The 24,809-nt window shown below is 32.4% G+C and overlaps 2 protein-coding genes across 2 annotated transcripts; one reads left to right on the forward strand and one right to left on the reverse strand.

Annotated features, from left to right (window-relative positions):
- Window positions 1-1,072: 1,072 nt before the first annotated feature.
- LOC107464035 (casein kinase 1-like protein HD16) lies at window positions 1,073-6,644 on the forward strand. The gene is made up of 16 exons (XM_016082934.3): window positions 1,073-1,916; window positions 2,751-2,882; window positions 2,985-3,058; window positions 3,147-3,216; window positions 3,370-3,425; window positions 3,533-3,604; window positions 3,828-3,922; window positions 4,039-4,105; window positions 4,210-4,339; window positions 4,420-4,638; window positions 4,737-4,870; window positions 5,144-5,318; window positions 5,473-5,563; window positions 5,648-5,805; window positions 5,906-6,094; window positions 6,242-6,644. The coding sequence occupies exons 1-16, from the start codon at window positions 1,512-1,514 to the stop codon at window positions 6,299-6,301; spliced, it is 2,127 nt and encodes a 708-aa protein (XP_015938420.1). The 5' UTR covers window positions 1,073-1,511; the 3' UTR covers window positions 6,302-6,644.
- Window positions 6,645-8,067: 1,423 nt separating this feature from the next.
- On the reverse strand, window positions 8,068-13,299 carry LOC107464078 (protein SAWADEE HOMEODOMAIN HOMOLOG 1). The gene is made up of 10 exons (XM_016082984.3): window positions 13,156-13,299; window positions 12,254-12,384; window positions 11,533-11,618; window positions 11,379-11,424; window positions 11,152-11,290; window positions 10,417-10,480; window positions 10,144-10,195; window positions 9,506-9,649; window positions 8,880-8,999; window positions 8,068-8,407 (listed from the first exon to the last, which is right to left on the reverse strand). The coding sequence occupies exons 2-10, from the start codon at window positions 12,275-12,277 to the stop codon at window positions 8,309-8,311; spliced, it is 774 nt and encodes a 257-aa protein (XP_015938470.1). The 5' UTR covers window positions 12,278-12,384; window positions 13,156-13,299; the 3' UTR covers window positions 8,068-8,308.
- Between the last annotated feature and the right edge of the window lie 11,510 nt (window positions 13,300-24,809).

Here is a 24,809-nt window from a genome sequence, read left to right on the forward strand (position 1 = left end):
AAATTAATTTTAAAAATATATATTAAAAATAAAATTAGATATATTGATATATGATAATATTTAAATATATTTAAAAATATCTAAAAATTTTTTATTAAAATATAATTAAACGTAACAAAATATACATATCAAATAAATATCAATAAATATCATATCTAAAATATAGAAGTGTTCATATTTGATAGGATATATAACATATATTCGTGTATATATGAGAGAGCTAATATAATTACTTTTTTTAAATGAGAGAAACAAATTTGTTTGTGGCGAGAATTATGAATTATGAGGAAGAATTTGTCATGAGCTCATAATATACACTTTTTTATTAATGACCTGGTTATACTTTTTTGGACTTTGTTATTAATTGCTTAAAGATTGGTACTCCTTCCCGGGACGGTTAGTTTCTTTTTTTTTTTTATGGATAGTATTGTTTTTTCAAGAATGCAAATATTTTAAAATAATTTATATGCATAACTAATTAGTTTCTATTAATTTATATAATACAAAATTATGATAAACAACATATGGGTAGAAATTTATTTATTTATTTACTATATATAAACTAAACACAAATAACAAAATCTTATTACCTCAATAAAATCATTCTAATTTTAAATTCCTAAAATAATTTTTTAGTGAATTTAAATTTTTATGCACTTTTACATTCTTAATATAGAAACATTTTATTCACGAATTTTATCATATGTTATTAGATCAATATAAATAACTAATTTTACATATATAACCAATCAAATAACAAATTTGAATAAACAATTCTATAAAAGTTTTATAATATCAATAATTAAAATTTAATTAATTATTAAAAATGTTTTTATTTGTTTATAGAGTTTAATTTTATAAATAATTTTATATAAATACTTAATTTTATTTATGAATTGAAATAATATTTAAAAGATTATTTTGAAAATGAATTATTTTTACTGAAAAAAAATACAAAATATTATTGTGCAAAACTATTTTAGTGAATAAAAATAAAATTTTTGAAAGATAAAAAAAAAGAGAATATATATAGCTTTCGTAAATTTGCAAATAAACAAATATAAACATCGTATTCTGTGCACCTGCAAGTACACTCTCTCTCTCTCTGTCTCTCTGTATTTTCTCTCTCCTCTGCGATCGGTTCTTACTTCTTCCCTCACTCCGTGATCGGAACCCTAAATCTTCCGTCACGATCCTATTTCGCGCGTAGATTCCACTCTTCAGAGTACCCAACCCGCCAACAATCCCATACTCAACCACATTCTTCTCTCTCACCTCCTCTTTTCAACTCATCACTGTTCTAGAAGATTCCCACGAGAGACTAACATTCCCTTTTCGGTGTGTCCTGATCGGAACCCAAAGGGGTCTCAGAAACACGCACAAATTTCATAACTTTTCATATACCGTTTTCTGTCTCTGTGTGTGTGTCTGTTTTGTGCGTTTGTGGTGCTTTTTTGTATGTCTTGTTTGGGTAATTTTGAGAGAAGAGGATGAGATTTGAAGGATGAACGATGCCTGTGCTGCGTAGCGGAGCGCGCAGGGGCCGGGCAGCAGCGAAGAAGAAGAAGCAGCAAGAACAGCAGGAGGAGCCACAGCCACAGCCACATCAGCAGCAGAGTCCAGTGGTGGAAGAGGAAGCGATTGCTACGAGAACAAGGAGGCGTCGTGCAGCAGCGGCGGCAGCAGAGGTTATTGTGCCAAAGAATAGCAATAAAAGGAAGGAGGAGGCGCTGCTGAAGGTCAATGAGAGGGTAGTTGTTGGGAAGGAAGAAGAGAAGAAGGGAATTGAGGTAGGTGAAGGAGCCGATAAAGAAGAAGTAGGAGAGAAACAGATGGATGATTTCGACAGCGGCGGCCGCAGCAATAAGGCCAATGCTGGTGAAGATGAGGGCAGCACTGCTCCCCTTCCAGAGAAGGTTTGTTACTATCTATGCTTCTTGTGTCTCTTTGGATTATATAATCCAATCAATATGCATGTTTTTTCTGGTTGATCAAAATCTGTCATTTCTTGAATTTTAATTGTGCTTTATTATGCCTCGAGGTTTGAATATAGTTATGTTTCATGATATCGGATACTATGGTGCATGGCAGGGTGTTCTTCAAATTGTTATTAATGTGTAAGTAACTGTTTAGGGTGGCTAGTAGTCAGGGAAGACTGAAACTCAATCTCTTTGAAAACTTCCTATTTTAGTCATTCTAGTTTTGATGATAGTGACACCTTTGTTTTGGTTTAAAAGTTTTCAATCCATTATTTCACTTGCCTTTTCTCAACTTATTGTGATTGTGTATTACTTTTGGGGAACATTCTTGATGAATTCTCTTTGTTCGGTCTTGATATCTTTTAAACTGACGAATCTGCATATGATGGTGGCTTGCTTCTTGAGTTTGTTTTCGCAAATCGATAAGGCATTCACACAGTCTGCATCGCAATTGTGTTACTGTAAAATGGAATTATCTGTGCTGATGTCACAAAAAAAATTGAAATCATGGTTGCTAACGGTTGTTTCTGCACTCAGTTAGGGTCTTCAATTCTCCCTTGCTTTTGTTTTCTTAGTTCATCAGAGGACGGGAACTGTCTTTTGTTTAATTTTGTTTTACTTATCTTGATGCGTCATTCTATTTTAAATCTCTCCACACGGTGTTGCCTAGATGTCAATGAGTAATAATTAAATAATTATTCTCAAAAACATAGATGACTACTTTTGTTTAATTGATACCTGTGTACTAATCTTTTTGTCACTATCGCACAGATTCAAGTAGGTGGTTCCCCTTTGTATAAATTAGAAAGAAAACTTGGAAAGGGTGGATTTGGTCAAGTATATGTTGGTCGACGTCTTACTGGTGGAAATTTGAATGAGAGAACTGGACCTGGAGCTGTAGAGGTATGCGCATGCTACCAACCTTGGGTGATAAGTTGTATTTTCATTTTTAGTTGTGCAAGTAATTTTAATTTCTGATATGACAGTTTAAACTTTTGTTCTCAGGTTGCATTAAAATTTGAGCATAGAAGTAGTAAAGGATGTAATTATGGACCACCATACGAGTGGCAAGTGTACAAGTGAGTGCTAGTTTTGACCTCTGTATTTTCTCTTGGCTCGGTTTGTGTACCTTGCTTCTTTTTCAATCTTTTCCCTCTGCTTGCGCAGTACTCTTGGTGGCAGTCATGGTGTGCCTCAAGTACATTACAAGGGCAGGCAAGGTGACTATTATGTTATGGTATGTTTTTTGGGTCCTATAGAGCTTTTTTTTCTCAATTATTACATTCTGTTTTATAATTTTGAATTTTCAATGGTGCTGCAATATTTCCCTCATCAGTTTTTTTTTCCCCTTATGAAGAGTCTGTTTGACTTGAGGAATTCATTTTTTCAGGTTATGGATATGCTGGGTCCGAGCTTGTGGGACGTTTGGAATAACAACTCCCACAGGTAAGTGCTTTGCAAAATATTTGCCTGATGCGTGTGAAACTGTGTTTCCCATTGTATTTTTGAGATTCATTTGCCATTCTAATGTGTTTTTTTTTTTTGTATTCCAGCATGTCCACTGAAATGGTCGCATGTATTGCCATCGAGGCAATATCCATCTTGGAGAAGATGCACTCTCGAGGGTAATCTGTCTATCATCCTTCCTAAACATATTCCTATCAATCTATGTAAACCTAGTTTTTAGTATATTTATTCATTTTATGAATCTACGATTTGGTAGGCAGCTTCTATAGAAGCTAGATCAATTGCTTTGCTATGCTTTATGTTATGCTTCGCTTGTTTTACTGTCATTCATGTTAGTAATTGAAATTGTGTTTCTTAAACTATATGACTGCTAATTGGCAGGTATGTGCATGGGGATGTGAAGCCTGAAAATTTTCTGCTTGGTCCTCCTGGGACACCTAATGAGAAGAAATTGTTTCTTGTCGATCTTGGTTTGGGTATGATGTAACTGTTGACTACTTACTCATCTATTATACAACAATAACAACCAAGCCTTTTCCCCCATGATTTTGTTAGCTAATTTACTTACTCATCTATTACTCACATTTAACAGCTACTAAATGGCGAGACAGTACAACGGGTTTGCATGTAGAATATGACCAAAGGCCAGATGTTTTCAGGTATTGATAATTGCTTTTGGATTATGTTGGAAATGCCATATTGTCAAAGGTTTCTATGTATTTATATTAACCTATACCTTCTTGGTTTTCTTATGTTATTCCAGGGGCACAGTCCGTTATGCTAGTGCAAATGCCCATTTAGGGAGAACTGGAAGCAGGAGGGATGATTTGGAATCTCTAGCTTATACACTGATTTTTCTTCTTCGAGGTCGTCTTCCTTGGCAGGGTTTCCAGGTTAGACAGTTTTTAAATAACTTAATATCATATCCTAATGCCCAGCTTTGTAATGATGGACCTTGACATCCTTTTCACAGGGAGAAAACAAAGGATTTCTTGTTTGCAAGAAGAAGATGGGAACGCCTCCGGACAGCTTATGTTGCTTTTGCCCCCAGCCTTTTAAACTATTTGTTGAACATGTTGTGAACTTAAAGTTCGATGAAGAACCTAACTATGCAAAATACATTTCTTTCTTCGATGGAATTGTTGGTCCAAATCCAGATATCAGGCCGATTAATACAGAAGGAGCACAAAAGGTAATGGTTTTATTATTCTTTTACCCTTTTGTTGCTTTATATGCATTCAAAGTTCATAATCTAATAGACTTGATATTACTATCTTTTTTCCCTTGAAGCTCATTGGCCACAAGAGAGGCCGGCAGGCAATGGAAGATGATGATGATGAACAACCAAAAAAGAAGTATCGTATGGGTTTGCCAGCAACTCAGTGGATAAGCGTTTACAATGCTCGTAGACCTATGAAACAAAGGTATATAGTAGTATGCTGAAAATTTTGTCGTCTCCCTTGTATGATTCTATGCATAAAAATCAGTGGTGAGCACCTGTTTCCCCATCTGTAAGATTATGATGATGGCAAAGACACATGTCATCTATGTTAATCAATCTGACACGCCTTTTGTGTGTATTTGTTGAATTGTATGTTTGATTTAATCAGACTCCTTTTAAATAACATGAATTAGATGATAATTATCCTATTAGAATGGAACTTGATGCACAAGGAATGATTGTCCTTGTGTTACAGATATCACTACAATGTGTCTGATCAAAGGCTATCCCAGCACATTGAGAAAGGAAACGAGGATGGTTTATATATTAGCAGTGTTGCTTCATGTCAGAACCTGTGGGCCTTAATAATGGATGCAGGAACAGGTTTCACTTCCCAAGTGTATGAACTTTCCTATTACTTTCTCCATAAGGTAACTTTCAATATGTTGCTTTAAATTCTTCTTGTGAATTCTTAGAATTTTCGGTTTAGCATCATATATGCATGCTTTTAGAACTGTTAATGTTTATTGCTTTAAGCAACACATGCTTAATAAAGAGAAATTAACTGTCTTGGTGTGTTTTAAGGAATGGATCATGGAGCAGTGGGAAAAAAATTACTATATCAGCGCAATTGCCGGAGCTGCAAATGGAAGCTCGCTAGTAGTCATGTCTAAGGGTTAGTTCCTCAAACAAGTGTAGTTGCTGATGTGTTGGCAATTTTCAATTTAGTTTTCTGCTAACAAAGATCATGGATTTCCAGGCACACAGTATCTGCAGCAATCATACAAAGTTAGTGATTCGTTTCCTTTCAAGTGGATCAACAAAAAATGGAGGGAGGGATTTTATGTCACTTCAATGGCTACTTCATTGAACAGATGGGGAGTAGTCATGTCTCGTGGTGCAGGATTTTCGGACCAGGTCACCATTTGATTTTGAGCTTTACATACTGGTAATTCAGTTGATAATGCAACTTCTTAGCGTGATTAACCGACCTTTATATTCGTCTCCTGGGTTTCAGGTGGTTGAGCTAGATTTCCTGTACCCTAGTGAAGGGATTCACAAGCGGTGGGATTGTGGATACCGAATCACCTCGACTGCCGCAACATGGGACCAAGCGGCTTTTGTCCTGAGTGTGCCCAGGAAGAAGCCTGTGGATGAAACTCAGGAAACACTTCGGACTTCTGCCTTTCCGAGTACGCATGTCAAGGTGGATTATACTTTCATTCGTGCTCTCTCTCCATTACTAGAACCTATGTTATTATCCTCACGGCCGTACTGTGCCTGTGCCTGTGCCGCTACGCCATTACTTTTTGATGCAGTCTCTGATTCAACTTCTATAATTGGTTTCTTACAGGAGAAGTGGGGGAAGAACCTCTACATTGCTTCTATATGCTATGGACGTACAGTTTCTTGACCCTGCATGTGTCAGTTGCGGTTCTGGTGATTATGGCTGTTCTGCTACCACGCCCCAACTCGAACACGGTGAAGATATGTGAAGTGACACGATTGATGATGGCGCAGTGCAGGCTCCGAGAAATTTTGATGGCGACACGAAAAAGGGCTTAACATTGTTTGTAGGTAGCACATTATCTTGGGTTAAAAGTAATATCTGAAAGTTGCCATTGGGGTGGTAAATTGGTTCATGTCAAAATATCAGTTAATGTTATGCAAAGGAGTCACCTGTTTTTCTTCCCCTTTAATGTGATTTTACTTACCCTGTTAAGGACATGTTTATATAGGTTCATGGTTATTCCATATTTCCACTCCAAGTTTGATCACGAGATCGATATATAATAGTAAAGCTATTAATAGGCGTGTTTGGAAACCAAAAATTGTTCATAAATTATTTTCATTTTAATATTGGGACGGCTGTGTTTCTACGAATATCAATTAATTTTTATTTAATATGTGCAAGAATTATATATAGAGAGAGAGAGGTAAAAGAAAATGTAAGTATTTTGATGTAGTGATAATGTAAAATATATGTAATCAATAAAAATAGTAGTTATTTTTGCTAATTAGGCAAATTTATTATTAGATGCATGTGTGAAATTGTTCTGAATTTACTATGTATCAAAAGTAAATTCTAACAGGATTCTTTTTAATTGCGCAGAAATATTTGTTGCATTGTTTATAACACTAAATATTAGGGCTTTATTGTTTATAACACTAAATATTAGGGTTGTACACAGATCGGATTGGATATAGCTTATAAATTCTATCCAATTCGCACTGCACTAATTGGATTGGATCAGATACGATATTCGCATTTTTTCAAGTTGGATCCGATTCGCGTCGGATATCGGGTGTATCCGTATAATTCAAAAAAATTGTTTTAAGGTTCTTTTTTGCTCTAGAAAATCTATTTTTTTTATCTGTTTAAGCCTATTTACTCTTAAAATATTATCAATAAAAGTTTTTTTAAATAACAAAAAAAAAATAATAACACAAGATCTAAGTTAAACTACAACATAAAAAATTAAAAACAAGATATTATAAAATTTATAAAACAACACACAAATTCATATCACATTAGGGTTTACTTTGTTAAACAATGCTATTTATATGAGACGTGCAGATATGCGGATCTGGAGATCGGATCCGCAAATATTACTGCCAAATCCGCAATCCGATCCTACCAAAGTGCAGATCGAATTGGATCCAATCCGATAACTCTGCGGATTGGATAATATCCGCAAAATTCAGATCGAATGCATGCGGACAATTACTGCAAATATGCGGATATTAACCGATCCATATGCAGCCATACTAAATATCAAACTAGATAATAAAATAGTTTTATACTCTATAAAAAAAAAGCATGGCTGTAATAATTTACCCATATATATGATGGGGATAGATTTGGGACACGGAAGACATACCTTTATTCTGATAATAACATCTTGCAATCATAATAGACATATGTGTCCACCAATGGTGTGACGTTTTCTTCGCCAAACAATTATGATTGTGCAAAGTTGTCTAGAAAATGGGCTACACTGTTACCTCCACGCTTAGTATAAGTATTCAAGCACTAATCAATGGGAATTCGGAACAAAAAAGGACAACGCAGACATTGCATATGTTCCTACCATACATGCCGGAAAATGTTGCATATGCTAGATGCTACACATCCATGTGATTGATCATCCTTTTCTGTTGTAATTAAATAGCATTAGATTTGGTCTGCTCTTTAAAATTGTAATCATAAGTAGCTTAGACACGAAGTTTATCTTTTTTGCTTGGCCTAAGCCACCCATAATATTATTGATCACTTATAATTTCTCTATCCAAAATTTGTTGATGCTAACCAAATAATATTTTTAAAATATTCAAACAACATCCTTGGATATAACATAACAATATTACCATCATAAAGAAAGAAAGGAAGAAAGGGAAACACAATAAATTTGGCTCTTATTCATCCCCATAGGTCCTCTAGGGGATTTAGGGGGATTTCTTCAGGGACATATTCCTCTTGTGTAGGTCTACAGCATAACCTGTTCCACGAAACTCCTTCCTGTCACATGTAAAATAGAAGGATTCAACCACCATATGAAGCAAAATTCGACAAGATTAGTTTTCATGTACCCATGCTGTCATCCAATAGAAATCATGGAACTTGACATACCATGAATCATGATAAACTATTACACACGGCACCCCTCGATTTTTCATGCCTATGCTAACCTCATATTTATAAGAAATGTTAGCGTCACATTTTATAAAATACATATGTTTCAAGTTTCGCATAATTTAAATACCAGTTTTAAGTTGGTGTATCGTTTTACAAATGAAAAAAGTATCGTGTGTAACATGTTTAACCACAGGAGAAGTGAATGTAATTTACCGTAAGAATAAATCATGTTGACAATTCCTTTGATTTTGATTGGATAAATTGTGTACAAACACATTTCAAGATTGACAGCATGACTGCTTGTGATATGGGAGAGTTTTGAGAATAGCATTGAAAAAAGAAAAATTGAAGTTACCTCAGTTTTATCATGAACATAACGAACAATGAAGATACACCTACAGTCTGTAGGACCATGGAGCCTTCTGAGGACTTTGACAACACGAGCATCAACATAGAGCGCATAATCATGTTTTTCCTGTGAGGAAGAAGAAACAGAACAAACAAATGCCAAAGAGAGAACTTATAGATGAGTTTTGATGTCTGTACACAAACAATGACTTAGCAACAATTCAATCATGTCACAAGCAAATTGCACAAGATAAATTGAAGATTTAAATATGTTTATAGTCCGTATAAATATAAGTAACTTTGATTTTATCACCTCTAGAATTTTCTTTTGAATTTGGTCTCTCTTTTCTTCTATTGATAGGCTCTTAGTCCTACTCTCTAGATCTGATGTTATCATGTTTATAAGGATCAAAATAAGGTTTGAAAACATGTATATTGACCAGAACAAACTTGCATTGATTACATAGATATTGTGAAGTATTTATAAAGATTACAATTTTGAATGGTCGGGGCTAGAGAGAGAGAGAGAGACCAAAACCAACGCAAAATTCTGGATGGATCAAAATTGAAATGACCTATGTTTAGAGTTAACCTTAGCTTGAAATAGAATGAAATAGCTAGAGTTCCACTTACCAGGAAACACAGTATAAGATCTCCATCGTTGACCTTGTGACACTCTGAAGGTTCTAAAGGGATGGATCTCTCACGCACCCCCTCTTTTACATTAATCCACTCATCCTGCTCCTTACCAAATCCGGCATATCGAATACGCACTTCCTTAAATGTACGTAGCAAGATCCATTAACTTTAATTGGTTAAAATCCGCAAAATCCAATTAAATTGCACACATAAGCTTGTAGAGCTATCAGAAGACATCAGGATATAACTTGCAATTTTCTCCTACTTCACATATGACATATGTATACAAACAAAATTTGCATAGATCATTTTCCAACTTTTGCATCCTTTTTTCCAGTGAAAAAAATAACCCAAACAAAAATAGCCTGTTGTTATGCACAAGTTGTTCGAAAGATACTATTGGAGCACACACTGACTAAAACCAAGGTAAATTTCAGTTTAATCATTAGTTAATTTAATGGAAGGAACATCTGTGTACCTCCAACTTAAAAGTTGATAGATATTTTCGAGTAAAAGAAGGCAACTATTGCAGGTGTGAAAGGAACTATCACTCCTCTCTCGATTACAACTTTTAAACAATGTGTCTCAGTTCCTAAAAATGAAAAATACATAAACATATAGCAGAATCTTACAAGTTCGCCTGTGCTCAAAACTCTATAGTTAAGGAATGATGCAACATCATGCCTGAAAAACAAATCACACCTTATAATTCTCGAATGATGAGTTTTAGGAGAGGGGGAGAAAGACATACTCATATTGGATCGTGCTCTAATAGAATTTCAAAACAAAATTCACCCACACCTTACAATTCTCTTATGATCCAAAATGCATAACGATGCCACACACATTACAGATAGTTAAACACAAGACAAGACATGCATATCAATTAGAAGGTCATTCCTCACCATGCAACATCTTTTGAAGACCTTGCCTCAAATGTCAACTCTGAGATATCTTCTGCTCGTTTGCCTGACATTATAATCATAAATTCTAGTTGAATTGAGAAACGTATAATGACTGAATATAGGGCATAACTCTGTTAATCATCACTTGTCCATTTAGGGTTGTCACCGGATCCTATCCTTGCTGAAGTTAATTGAAAAAAGAAACTTTATAGAACTTATGTTCTCCTGTTTATTATTAATTTCTATAGTTGTTCCTTAAATCTGTCTCAACAAAGCTTCACATGAATAACATCACCTTACAATGTGCACAATTGTTCAGTGATTTCATTTCACATTAACAGAAATCAAGAGTCAGAATTTAGCAGGGAGAGATCTGATCAAAGTACTATTCAGAAAATATACTTTAGCACTGTAACTTGATATGAGGCAAAACAATAGGAAGTTCAATGTAATATAGAAACTGGAAAGTGTAAATACTAAAAACCCTTATTGATATCAAAAGAAACAAATAACCACAGCAGATTCTTAATATTATTATTTAACTGACAGGTTGTAATACAAAATAATATGTAAATACCATTATTGTTCCTAACTTTTTTATGTTTTGGTAATTGGAGGAGCTAAGAGCAACACAAATCAGGTGAGCCCTTTGTTTCCTAAAGAAATGATAGCATGATAAGAATTTTTAGGCTTCACATATACGACTTTAAGAACATAATGAATTTAAGTGAAAACCTTTTGCATTTGAGGAGCTTTTCTGCCCATTTCTTAACACAGATGCTTCTGAAAGATCGATATATAGGTTCATTGAACTGGTAGTGGAAGCAACATTAGTCTCTGACTCTTTCAGTTTATTTTGAAACCAATGCCGCACCTAAACCCCATTGCAACAAATTCATCATTTAAAACATCCTCTGCATGAATTTCAAAACATGTATAAATGGTAAAGCAACTGTAACAACCTGTTCCCAAGTTAAAGAAGCTTTACCAGCACGTCTTGATGAGGAACTGCAACATAAAAACAGCTCAATTATGAAATATTAAGTAAAGTGGTAAACGTAGCACAAATTCCTCTTTATTTATTCCTGTAGTTAATACAAGACTGTAATTAATCACCTAAAGCTTATGGCAACCGACTTGCAGAAATTCTGGTCAACTGATTTTTCTCCCATCTCCTTATATATTCTTTCCAATTCATTGACCTATGCATCAGTGGCCACAGGAACATAATAGAGGAAGAGGGCATGGTTTAGTCAATATAAGCAAAATGCAGCTAACAGCACCAATATAAAGAGGAACACAAAACATTCAAATAATGCATCATATCTTTTAAAATAAGAAATGACTGTACATAACAGATAACACATCCATAATTCAAAGGGTAAATTATACTGAACTCCAATAAGAATTGGTGACATTACACCCGACAACTCTCCATTCGTAAGAATATACATTGACCTCAACTGAAATTTAGGTTACATGATACTCAATACCTTTAGATTTTATATAATGTGACACTAGTCTCCTCTATAAACATGACTAATCAAGTAGTGTCATGTAAATATGTAATATTGCATAACCTCATGTTATGAAATCATGAAGTTTTATATTAATACACCCCTTTTTCACAAGAGCCTCGTTTGGGCTTAAAGCATGAAAACAATGCATAGGACCACCCATATTGGGGAACATACAACAACAAAGCCTTATCCCACTAGGTGCGGCTATTGAGGAACATGAATGGTTTTCTATCTAATGCCTCATGGGAGGTCCATGTAATTTAATAGTCTGCTATGGAAGATAAAACTCCTCAATACAAAGTGAAAAGGGACATTACCTCATCTATGGAGAACCTATCCATTGATGCAAATGGTAACAGAAATGTATATAGATAAAATCAGCCTTCAAGTTCAGGCTTGCTTCAAATTGGTTTTCAAGAATAACAACAGCGAGCAAGTTTGGAATTCACTGCCATATACACACACATCAAGCAAAGAGGAAAAAAAAATTAGAATAGCTATATCTAATATCACAGTCCCGTACTCCCGTAGAATACAAAATTACATAGCTATCAGAATTTTACAAAGACATTTAATCATATATTGTTAAAGTTTAAGAATCAATTATAATCAAACAACCTCCAAATTCAAGTTCAAGAATCAAATTATAGTTAAACAAACTTCAAACATCAGATTATAACCAAACAAAACTCAAGTTTGCAGTGTTGTACTATCATAACATATTAGAATACAGAAAACCAACGTCTACATAAAAACAAGCTGCATTAAAAACTTTAGGGCAAAAATCAAACAAGTAATTCTAAGTAATCCTTTTAGCCCTTTAAAAAAAAAAAAAGCAAGCTCATCACTCATCAGATTCTGACATTGCCGTGAATTAAACTATATATCTAGTGGAACCGAGCATAGGAATTGAAATGACAAATTGAAAACCACTTAAAAACAGGAAATGATGATATCCACAAATCATCAATTGCATTGCCATTTCAAATACAATTTCCATGCCCTCAAATTGCCTAATACGCTATCTCACATGTCCTCAATAGACATACATTCTCGAATGGTTGCAGCTATATGTGTCACCTCCTAAACCTAGAATCACATTCAAACATTGATAAATCAAAGAAACCATTTTCCCCTAAACACGAAGCTTAGTTACTCATAATCCTTTAGATAATTCAATTCAATGTAATGCGTTTCGAGAAATAGAGAAAGAAATTACCGCCAATGGAGAATTAAATAGAGAGAGAGAGCTGACTAGAAGCAGAGGGTGAAACCGTGAAAGAGAAGGAGGAGGAGGGAAGTGAGAGAAGCGGTGGAGGGAAACAAGAACGGGAAACGGAGGCGCAACAGAGGGCGTTAAACGGAGGCAGTGAAGGTCGACGGCGGAGCGACGAACAGCGACGGTGATGCAGAAGGAGGAAAAAAAGAAAAAGGAGAAAATGAAAAGAGATGCAAAAGAAGGAGAAGGAGAAGAAGAAGGCGTAGAAGAAGAAGGATTAAAAGAAAAAAAAGAAAGAGCAGCCAGTACTCGGAACGCATGAGTGAAAAAGTAAAACAGAAATATTGGATTTGATTCATTTAGTTACAAATATTAATTACGTGGTTATTCAAATTTTCTTTTTATGTTTTCATACTAATGAATAATGACGATTGCTAATTTTAAGTACATATCAAATAAACTCCTTAATGAATAAAAAGAGAAGGAAAAACAAAAATATACAAAAGCTTTTATCATTTTAGGGCATAACAAGTGTAATAACCGATGTTATGAATGTGATAAAAATAAAATTATAATTTTAAGTTGTTTGTTTAAATTAATTTGAATTATAATAATTTAATTAATAAAAAAGTAATATATTATGCGTTGTTCATTTTTTTAATTTGGTGTTAAGTGTATCAACTCTAATGGTGAGTACGTGATTGCGCGACGGGTGGGCGGCTTAATCCGAACTATCTTCTCCATATTTTATTCCCAACTTAATTATTTGTCTATTTTTTTGATATTCTGAATTGCTGTTTAATGCTCTTTGAACACTCAACATACTATTCTGTTTATCTAACTAAGTAATTTAATCAACCATTGTTGTTTGATCTATCAATCCTCGTGGGATCGACCCTTACTCACGTAAGGTATTACTTGGTACGACCCGGTGCACTTGCCGGTTAGTCTGTGATTGTAAAACTGCATCAAGTTTTTGGCGCCGTTGCCGGGAATTGATAGTGATTAACAACTATCAGTTGTTTGATTGCTTAGATTAGACGTTTTAATTTTAATTTTATTTAAATTTTATTTTATTATTTTTGAAAAAAATATTTTAAATAAATAAATAGCACTAATATTTTTCTTAATTTCTGAAATTAAGTTTGGTGTTATCTAATTATTTTTATTTTAACTTTTTTCTATTTATTTATTTATTTTATTTAGTATTTTTTATTTCTTTACACAGGTTACCTCACTAGGAATTCTCTGCACTCTAACGTAGAGATTCCCATTCTTTCTTGTTTTCTGTTTGTTTATGCGCAGGAACAGAGACAAAGAACATCTGTTAGACTTTGATCCTGAACCTGAAAGGACTTTCAGGTGGCGTTTACAACAAGCAAGATGTTACAAGACTGCAGAATCCACTATGGATCCTAACAATGCTGATAATGTCAATGTGGCAAACCCGAATGGAAATGAACAACAAAGGAGAGTACTTGGCTCTTTCTCCGCTCCTACAGCAGATCTGTATGAAAAAAGCATTGTGGTGCCTCCTATAGCTGCGAACAACTTTGAGTTGAAGCCACAATTAGTCACCCTGGTACAACAAAACTGCCAGTATCATGGTCTTCCCCACGAAGATCCAAATCAATTTATTTCCAATTTTCTGCAAATTTGCATTGTGAAGACAAATGCAGTGAACCCAGAGGTGTACAAACTCATGCTCTTCCCGTTTGCTCTGGGGGATTGAGCAAAGCTATGGCTAGATTCCCAACCCAATGAGAGTTTTGATACTTGGAACAAGGTGGTTACTGAGTTTCTCACTAAATTTTTCCCACCAAAGAAGCTGACTAAGCTTAGGGTGAAGGTTCAGACCTTCAGACAGAAGGATGGTGAAACTCTGTATGAAGATTAGGAGAGATACAAGCTATTGACTAGGCAATGCCCTCCGAACATGTTCTCCAAATGGATTCAACTAGATATCTTTTATGAAGGCTTGGGTGAAATGTTCAAGATGTGCTTAGACAATTCTGCAGGAGGTTTACTGCACAAGAAGAAGACACTAGAGGAGACTATTGAGCTGATTGAATTGGTTGCAAGCAACCAATATTTATACTCATCTAACAGGAATTCTGTGAACTCTGAAACTCCTCAGAAGAGAGGCGTGTTGGAAGTAGAAGCTGTTAATACTCTTCTTACTTAGAACAAGCTGATGTCTCAACAAATAAATCTACTTACTCAACAGATGGGTGGCATGCAAGTCTCAGCTATCAACACCCAAAATCCACGACAGGAAGTCTCCTATGACATGGCAGGTAACTTTATGCAAAATGATAATTATGATAATTATGGATTAACTTTTCTTACAAACTATTTTAATCATGTAGAATTTAATTTATGGCAAACTATATGTGACTAGACCCTAATTCTTTAGACCTTTCTAGTCTCCTCTAAAATTCATTAACTGCCAATTCCTTGGTCAATTAATTCCAATTAGAGGGTGAAGTTCAAATTTCAGTTTATATGCCACAAAAATTTTAATTACCCAAAAATAAGGAGATTATAGGTCATGTATCCCGTTAAATCCAAATAATTAAAATTTAGGAGAAATTGTTTTCAAGCTGTTGTTCAAGTAAAGAGTTTTTCCAAGTTTTATAAGAACTCAAATAGAAAGAGGGTCATACTTCCTTTCCACCCAAATTCATAAGATAAAAAACGAAAACAATTCTTAAATTATAAATCCATACGTGAATTAAAATAGAAAAAAGCAATAAAATCAATCCATACAAATAGACAGAGCTCCTAACATTAACAATGAAGGATTAGTTGCTCATGAAATGCGGAATGTAAATTTGTATAGAATTGAAAGTTCTCCGGGGGGCTACTAATTGAAGAGAAGTCTCTCCTTTTTATAACTAATCCTAATTAATTTAAAATCTAATATCTAAAATTAAGATAATATCTTTTCCTATTTTAAAATCAAATTTTGAATTTAAAAGTTGAATTAATTAACTACTCCGCGTCTTATAATGTGGGGACCACTTGGCTCACTAGATCTGTGCCTAATTTGGGTGCTAAAATGGGGTCCAGAAATTACCTCACAGTTTTTTCTTGCGTTTTCTGCATGTGGCACATGTCACGCGTACGCGTCGCTGGTCTTCTTCGCAAGTCACGCGGACGCGTCGGTCACGCGCACGCGTCGCTGTGAAATTTTTCAAATCACGCGTCCGCGTCAGTCACGCGTACGCGTCGCTCTTCGCTGCTATCTCCTTTAATTCTTGAGCTGCAGAAACTCCATCAAATCCAGTCGAATGCTATCTAAAATATAAAAAAAATTGCAAAAGACTCAAAGTAGCATCCATATTGGCTAAAAGATAATTAATTCTTTATTAAACTCAATAAATTAGATGCAAATTCATTAGGAAAAGATAGGAAAGATGCTCACGCATCACGGCTATGACAAGCACGTGACGGCGCAACGGATTTGTTCTTTATGCCATTAAATGATTGCTAGGTTTATTCACTTATTTGGGTTTAAGGTTGTTTGTGTGCTTTGTTGTAATAAGTAACAGTTAGACCCCAATTATGATAAGATCTTGGTCAAGATAAGAGGGAAATTGTTACTTAGATTTATGAAAATAGATGAAGTAGTTAAATAGGGGGAGTGGATCCTCTCCAATGAAAAAAAAAACTGGATGGTATCCAGTGGAAGATCTTACCTTTCATTGCATTCTCTCTCTCATTTATTTCTGGTCCCACTTGTAGAATTAAAAGTGGGAGATTACACTTTATTCTCTCCAGTAATAAAAAAATGGAGAGGATCCATTTCCTTAAATAGGTGGGTTAAGGAGTTATTTGCTGTGATTGTATTTGGAGCTCAGTTAAATGGATTGTGCCTGTGTTTATATTTGTGTTTGTAATATCTATTTAGTTTAATTTTTATTTTTATCATATGTTACAGTTAATTTTAAAATATTTATTTAATACACCATGTGCTACTACTAAGAGTATTTTTCAAAAAAATAGATATAATATAATTATAAATATAACATAAACAAATATATTAAATAAAAAGTTAAATCAATATGCTTATCAATGCATTTGTTAAGTTTTGGAAATTAGAAAATAAGTATGTATTCGGTTGTTTGGTAATCACATAGATAATTGAATATTTGGATTGCAAATTAATCTCACAGTGTAAATTTTATTTTTTCTCATTTTTAAATAATTAAAAACAGAAATTAAGAAAAATAAGTAGTAATATATCATGAAAAAAGATAAAAGATTTTGCATATAAATAGATAATTATTACAAAACAAAATTTTGTTGTGAAATATTAAAATTTTACATACGGTAAATTATGAAGATCAACCACAATAAGAATGACCACTCCTCCCTATGTTTGCCCATGATATAAGTTATTCTTTTTCGGTCAAGAGTCTAATAACATCTAATTAAAAAAATTGAATTAAAAGTATCAAATTAAAGACAAGTAAATGAATAATATAATAAATTACTTATAAATTAAATAAATTTTATCAATTTATTTTATACTAAATGATAAAATTAACAATATATTAATAAACGGATATACCTTTAAAAAAGTCATAATACAATTTCAAACATTTTTACCAAATAACTCTTGATTGAACAATGGATTTTATCACACTTTAAAATAAATTAAATATAAAAGCTATTAACACTTATAAACCTATTAAAAATATTTATAAATTAGACCTAATATCACTTGAAAGAATCATAAAAAATAATCAACTAACCTTATCATTCATTCGAACCATTTCTATGTAAACCGTCTTGCTCTTATCAAATTTAGATGGGACTTTTCATAACCTTTTAATTATTACTTTTATTTTCTGAACATTTTCATCACATAATCTACCATAAGTAATACTATTGATAGAATCATAATTAATAGCCATTAGGTATAAAAAATAAAAAACAGAAAAAAAACTATGTCTGAATTATGAATTCTCTAAATGATAAATAATTATAAAATATCATATTATTCAGTTTATATATATACACACAGTAATTGTATACGGCAATAATTAGGTAATATTTTCAATAGATATACTTACTACAATTAGGCAAAAATTATGTCATTGTATTTTATTAACCTTTATAATTAATTTAATAGAGATACTTGTTCAGTATATATATTATCTAAGTAGTTAAAGAAGAGAAAAAAGATATAATATTAAATAAATAAATAATTATCAAATAATATAGAGTAAAAATTTCCTATTCTATACAAAATGATATAATCTCCAATATATTCATTATATAAAATAAATAAGTTAAATTTATTATCAAAATTTAAAAACAACTAAGAATATTATTGGACGTGTAAAACTTTTAATAAATATTATTATTGATTTATTCGGACCAAATTATTAATTATTTTATTATCTGTTTACAATAATTTTATATAGTTGATTAAAATAATTGTCATATAAAAAATAATATTTATTAGAGTAAACACCTAATTCGGTCCTTGTCCATTTTCACGAAGGACAAAGCGATTCCTGTCCAAAAAAAAAGGGACACTTCGACCCTCAACCTTTTTATTTTGGGACAATACGATCCCTCTGTTAAAAAAATTATTTAAATAATAATAAAAATTAGTTTTGTGGGAGTTTTATTTGTATTTTGTGGGGGTTTTAAACCTCCACAAATTATTAATAAGTTTGTTTTTGAAAAATCCCTTCACCAATGGTGGTTAAGTGAAGAAAAAGTATCAATGAAAATGATGCCACAAAAAAATAGTAATTGTAGTACAAATACTTTTTAAAAGAAAAAAATAACATCGAATAAGAAATAAAAAAAGAGAACTTTAATGTTGATAATATTGGTATTAGTGATGATGACGGTAGAGGAGATAATGATAATGATAAATCAATAAAAATAATAAAAGTAGGAGCCATAATAATGAAGATGAAGAAGGTAGTGGTAGCAGTGGTAGTAATTAACTATATTATTGAAAATAATTTTGTGAAGGTTTAAAACCCTCACAAAATACAAATAAAATCCCCACAAAATCAATGTTTATTATTATTTAAATAATTTTTTAACAAAGGGATCATATTATCTCAAAATAAAAAGGTTGAGGGTCGAAGTATCCCTTTTTTTTACAGGGATCACTTTGTCTTTTGTAAAAATGGACAAGGACCGAATTAGGTTTTTATTCTATTTATTATTTGCAGTTTTTTAACTTTTTTTTCTTAGTTATACGGAAGTAGAAATAAAAATAATTTAAAACCCGAAGAAAGAAAAAAACTTCATATTAAAAAATTTAAAAATAACATATTAAATAAGAATAATCGTAATATATAAATTGAGGTAATAATTTGAATTTAAATTAATCTAAAATTAATTTAATCAAATATTAATATTAGAACTAAATTACTTAAATAATATTTAATCTATTCTGGTCCTTAGACACGTATAGATTAGAGTAGTTCTCGTAATCACAACCAATTGAAACAACATCATAAGTTCGAACATTTAGAATTCATGCAAATTCAGACCATTTATTTGTTAAATAAGTTTCATCATTCGCTATCCATGCAATGCAGCAAGGTATAGAATTGCTACACCAAGAAACTAAACTGACCTTTATTTTTCCTCAATGGCTTTGCATTGATGCAAAACAAGGCCGGTAATTTCTGAAAAAAAAAATCACAATATGTTATAAAATTATTTTAATTACAAAAAGTTTAAAATAAGAAAATTTGAATATATTATCAATTTTTGAATTGCATCTCCGAGTTTGACACGAATTAGCTGAACTTAAATTGAGGAAATTCAATCTTATTATATACTCTACTTCAAAATTTTCTGGACAGATGTAGAAAAGCATGGAGGGGATGGAACTTGAACTTGGCCTACAAAGCTCCTTGAAAATAATTCCTTAATAAAAAATTGAGCTCCTCCTAAGAAAACTAACTTTACCCACATTCCATTAGGTTTGTCATAATATGTGAGTAAATCCAACCATGTTTCACTAAAATAGAGTTTACTGTCCTTTCGTTGGACGCTTACATCCATGTAATCAGAATCCAAATCAGTGAATACAACTTAAGATGGTATTTGATGGATGTGGTGCATTGTAAACGATGACGGCAAAAGATAATCGCACTGAAATATTAGGCGAAAAGAATAAGTTTGAGTAAGAACAATCATTAAATTATCAAAAGAATATTATATTAGAATGAATATATAAAAAATACTATCAAAAATTATAAATTGTACCTTAAAATGATCAACTTCGATGAAAAATAAAGAATACATTCTTATTCTATGAAATAGTAAAAAAAAAATAATAAATTGATTTTTAGATCTAGACTCACAAACCACAAAAAAAATTATATATAGCCTTTATTAGAAAAAAATAATTATATAAATTAGTTATTATTATGTTAATTTTTATTATTTACGCTATACATCATATATTTGCCGTGATTGAACAAGTCATTATCATATCATATACATTTTTATCATGATTAGAATCATAAATTTTTATTTTTATTTTTTAAGGTAGATATCAATATCAACTTGGCATAAATTATGATTAATTTAAAATTATATTACAATGATTGAAAATTAAAATTATTGATAATTAATGTAATTATGCATTAAATGCTATTATTATTATTATTATCACAAGTGTAATAACCCGTGTCATGCACGTGATAAAATTAAAATTAAAATTTTAAATTATTCTATTAAAATTAATTTAAATTGTAATAATTTAATTAATAAATAAATAATATGATGTGCATTGTTCGTGTTTTTACTTTTTTCTTAAATATAGTATTAAATCTATTCACTTGAATGTAGCTATTAAGTGTATAAAAATTAACCAACTTGGGTTGATCGAGTGGTCAGCTCGCTCGTCCGCTTAAGTAAGTGTCGGGGGTTCGAATCCCGTCTTGTGCATGCAGCAACCCATTGGCCAGCGGCAGACCCTTAAATGGAGCTCAGATCTGCGACGGATTAGTCCTTAACCTGTCGGGTTGGGGGATACCATAAGCAACAAAAAAAAAAGTATATAAAAATTATGTTTGAATTATGAATTCTCTAAATGAAATTATCCCATTTAAAATATTTAAATTATAATTTCAATCATAAATTACAATTATGATTTCAATCATAAATTATAATTATGATTTAAAAAAATTTCTTTTGATATAATATTACATTTTTTATCCACTTTACTATTAATATATAGATATTACAAGTCTAAATTACAGTATTTTACTGAATCTTGACTGAAAAAGAAAATAGTTACGTGTTTCTATCATTTAATTTATTTAATACACTATGTGCTAACACTAACGGTATTTTTTTAAAAAATATATTGATAAAAATAGATATAATATACTTACAAATATAACATAAATAAATAAAATATATAAATAAATGTGAAACCAATATGTTTACGAATATCTTTGTTAAATTTTATAAATTAGAGAATAAATTATGTATTCGGTTGCTTGGTGATCACATAGATGATCAAGTAATTGGATTGTAAATTGATCTTATAATGTATATCTTATTTTTTTTCTCATTTTTGAATGAAAGCAAGAATTAAGAGAGTAAGTAGTAATACATAAAGAAAAAAATTGCACCACAAGACATAATTATTACCAAAAGAAATATTCATATTAAAATTTTACATATTGCATATCATGAAGATCAATCACAGTGTATTGGTCACTTCTCTCTATTTCTGACCATGATATAAGTTTTTCTTTTCTAGTCAAAAATTCAATAACATCTAATTGAACAAAAAAAATTGAATTAAAAGTACCAAATTAAAGACAAATGAGTGAATAATATAAGAAATTATAACTTCGTACGTGTATAAAATAAAGAGAATTTACTGATTTGTTTTATGTTAAACGATAAAACTAACAATAGTATATTAACAAAAGGATATACCTTTAAAAAAATCACAATACAATTTCAAATATTTTCATAAATAAACTGTTAAAATTTTTGTTATCGATAAAATGACGCTATTATACAATTTTTTGGCAATACTTAAAATCAAAAGGAAAATAATTTTGTGTGGGTTAATATAAATTAATTACGTACCAAATACGTAGAATCATTCATTTGTTTGTTTCAATATATCAGTATGGACAAGCAAATTAAAATGATTATTTGGAATTTTACGATCATCGATTGTATGCACGTGTGTACAGTCAAAAGATATATTTCGCTTGATTTCTCAATCTCAAAATTTGAGAAGACATAGACCTTCTTTTCTACCAATTCATTCTCAAATATTTTTGTCAAATAATTCTTGATTGAACAATGAATTTTACTGTATAGCAAAATAAATTAAATATAAAAGCTATTAGCATTTACAAAACTATTAAAAAGAATTGTCTTCGACTTGTGAAATGGTGTACTTATAAAATTAATTTAAAATTTGAACTACAAATATTTATAAGAATTTATTTTGATGCACTTACAGTATAAAATAGTTTTCAATAATGCTAGGGAACCAAGAGGGCATTCATCCAAGAACCTGCCAATTGCTCTTGGGCCGGGGCTCCAAAGCCCACCTCACTTCAGCAACATCCAAAAATTCACTCGGATAAACAAAATTCACCCTATCCAAAACCTCTCCTTTCCTTTTCCCCTTTCACCGTAGCCGACCCTTTCCCCCTTTCACCGCAGCAGACATTCAAAACCATCCACCGCGCGCCAGAGTACCAGTAGCATCGGATCAACTTCGTCTCCGCTTTCATCTGACGCTGCACCACTGTCCACCACGTGAGGGCAACAGGCGACCACCATTGACCGTTCCAGAACGCCGCGACGCTCCCATCTCCTCCATGTGCGCTTCTTGGCGCGTTAATCAGAGCTTCCCCAATCTCAGCCGCGGCGACATCGTTCTAGCCAGGTGCGAGGGACAAGGTGTTTCTCCTACTCACGGAAGGCACGCCGCTGCTGCTGTATGTCTGTGTTTGCAGCACTGTTGGAGCCCCCTACTCTGCTCCTCCGAACGCTGAATGACGTCCACTGCCCCAGCATCGGAACCCCCCCCCACATAACTAATTGGTAAGCATTTAATAGTTGGTTTTGATTGATTTAGGGTTTGAGTACCGTGGATGATACTTGTTGGATGTTGCCTCTGATTTGGGTACAATGTAGGAATTGTTAGATGTTGTTTCTGATTTCATATGCAAGTTTCTGTTCTGAAAAAAGGATTTTGGTGTTGTTATACTGTTTCTTGTATCTTTTGTGTAACTTAAAATATGCTACCAGTTTGATGATGCTTTTGGAAAACAAGAATCTTGAGTGATCTGGTTCTGGAGGATTTCCTGTCACTCTTTGTTTATTGTGATATATGATTCACCCGGTCTCTCTACGAGCAGTGGGGGTCGTGTGGTGTCTATGTCGTGTGCGTGGGGGGGTTTGTGCTCCTTTATATTTTTTTGGAGAATAGATGTTTCTGTTCTGGTTTAGAGTTCATATACTACTATTGGTATTAATATGAGATATTCTTTGATTTTGTTGACTGACTGGACTTTTTGTTAAGTAATTTTTAGATGTTTGAGCGCATGATTTCAACTGTATTTTTCATGTTTCTAGTTCTGTGAGCTTTGCTAGATTTCTCTTGTATACGCTAGCTTATGTTCTTCTGTGTGGATTGGTAGTTTTGGATCCAAAAAGCTTAGTTATAAGGAAGTTTTTTTCTTCAAATTGAACTTGGGTTTGAATGTGAGTATTTAAAATTGCAGGTCCAAAAAGTGATCTTTTGGACAGATTTGTTGGACTTTTAACTCGATTTATTGTTAGTTATGAGATGATTATCTAGTTGGACAACTGTATGGTTCTTTTATTATATTTTGGATGCTTTTTTGTATTTTAAAACGGATGGTCTTTTCAGTTATGCGAACTGTCTCTCCCATTCAAAAAGTTTACATCATTGGTCTTTCGTTTGATTTGCTGAATTCTATTTGCACATGCTACGTTAGTTTTCTTATGTGGTTTGGGAGTTAGGAAAAAATTATATTAGAATTTGATATAATTTTGTTTGCTAAACTATGCTAAGATTCATGAACTGTGGTTGTAGTCGATGTGATTTATTTTTTCTAAATTGTTGGATGTTGTTGAGTTGCTGTAATTAGAGACTGGATGTTGGTGAGATTAGTTTTGAATAGATATATATCTGTTTCTTTTTTCAAACCCTATATTGGAGGGAAGAAGTAATTAAGATTTTTTCCTATTGTTCCTTATCTGAATTGGTGGATTCCAGTAAATTTTTTATGGTGACAATGTATGGTTATTATATACATTTTTATGGAATCATATTGAAAGTTCTACTTGTGTGAAGTCTTACACAAAGATCTTTGCAGATTATAAAATCACCTTATTTATGTTGCTGAAAAGTCTCGCTACCGACCATCACGCACCACCATCAAGACACTCACACATGTGGATTCGGCTATGGAACTTATCCGTCTCTTTCTTTTTTCCTTCTTCACCATCCATTGCAGAAGACATGAAATTTTAAGGTCATACCACAGATGAAAAAAGATACCTAGAAAACTCATGATAATGTATACATGGGATGTCGTCACCATTTGAGACACTTTTGATATATTTTTCTTTTTATTTTTAAATGCCATTCG

This window comes from Arachis duranensis, chromosome 9 (assembly GCF_000817695.3).
Source record: "Arachis duranensis cultivar V14167 chromosome 9, aradu.V14167.gnm2.J7QH, whole genome shotgun sequence".
In the NCBI taxonomy this organism is placed as follows: domain Eukaryota; kingdom Viridiplantae; phylum Streptophyta; class Magnoliopsida; order Fabales; family Fabaceae; genus Arachis; species Arachis duranensis.

Coding starts and splice junctions, on each gene's coding strand:
- LOC107464035 (XM_016082934.3), top strand. CDS start 1,512: ATGCCTGTGCTGCGTAGCGGAGCGCGCAGGGGCCGGGCAGCAGCGAAG. Junction 3,217..3,369: donor AAGGTGACTATTATGTTATG/GTATGTTTTTTG, acceptor TCATTTTTTCAG/GTTATGGATATGCTGGGTCC. Junction 4,639..4,736: donor ATACAGAAGGAGCACAAAAG/GTAATGGTTTTA, acceptor TTTCCCTTGAAG/CTCATTGGCCACAAGAGAGG.
- LOC107464078 (XM_016082984.3), bottom strand. CDS start 12,277: ATGGATAGGTTCTCCATAGATGAG. Junction 10,196..10,416: donor TCTTCAAAAGATGTTGCATG/GTGAGGAATGAC, acceptor TTTGTTTTTCAG/GCATGATGTTGCATCATTCC. Junction 9,000..9,505: donor ATCTTATACTGTGTTTCCTG/GTAAGTGGAACT, acceptor TCTTCCTCACAG/GAAAAACATGATTATGCGCT.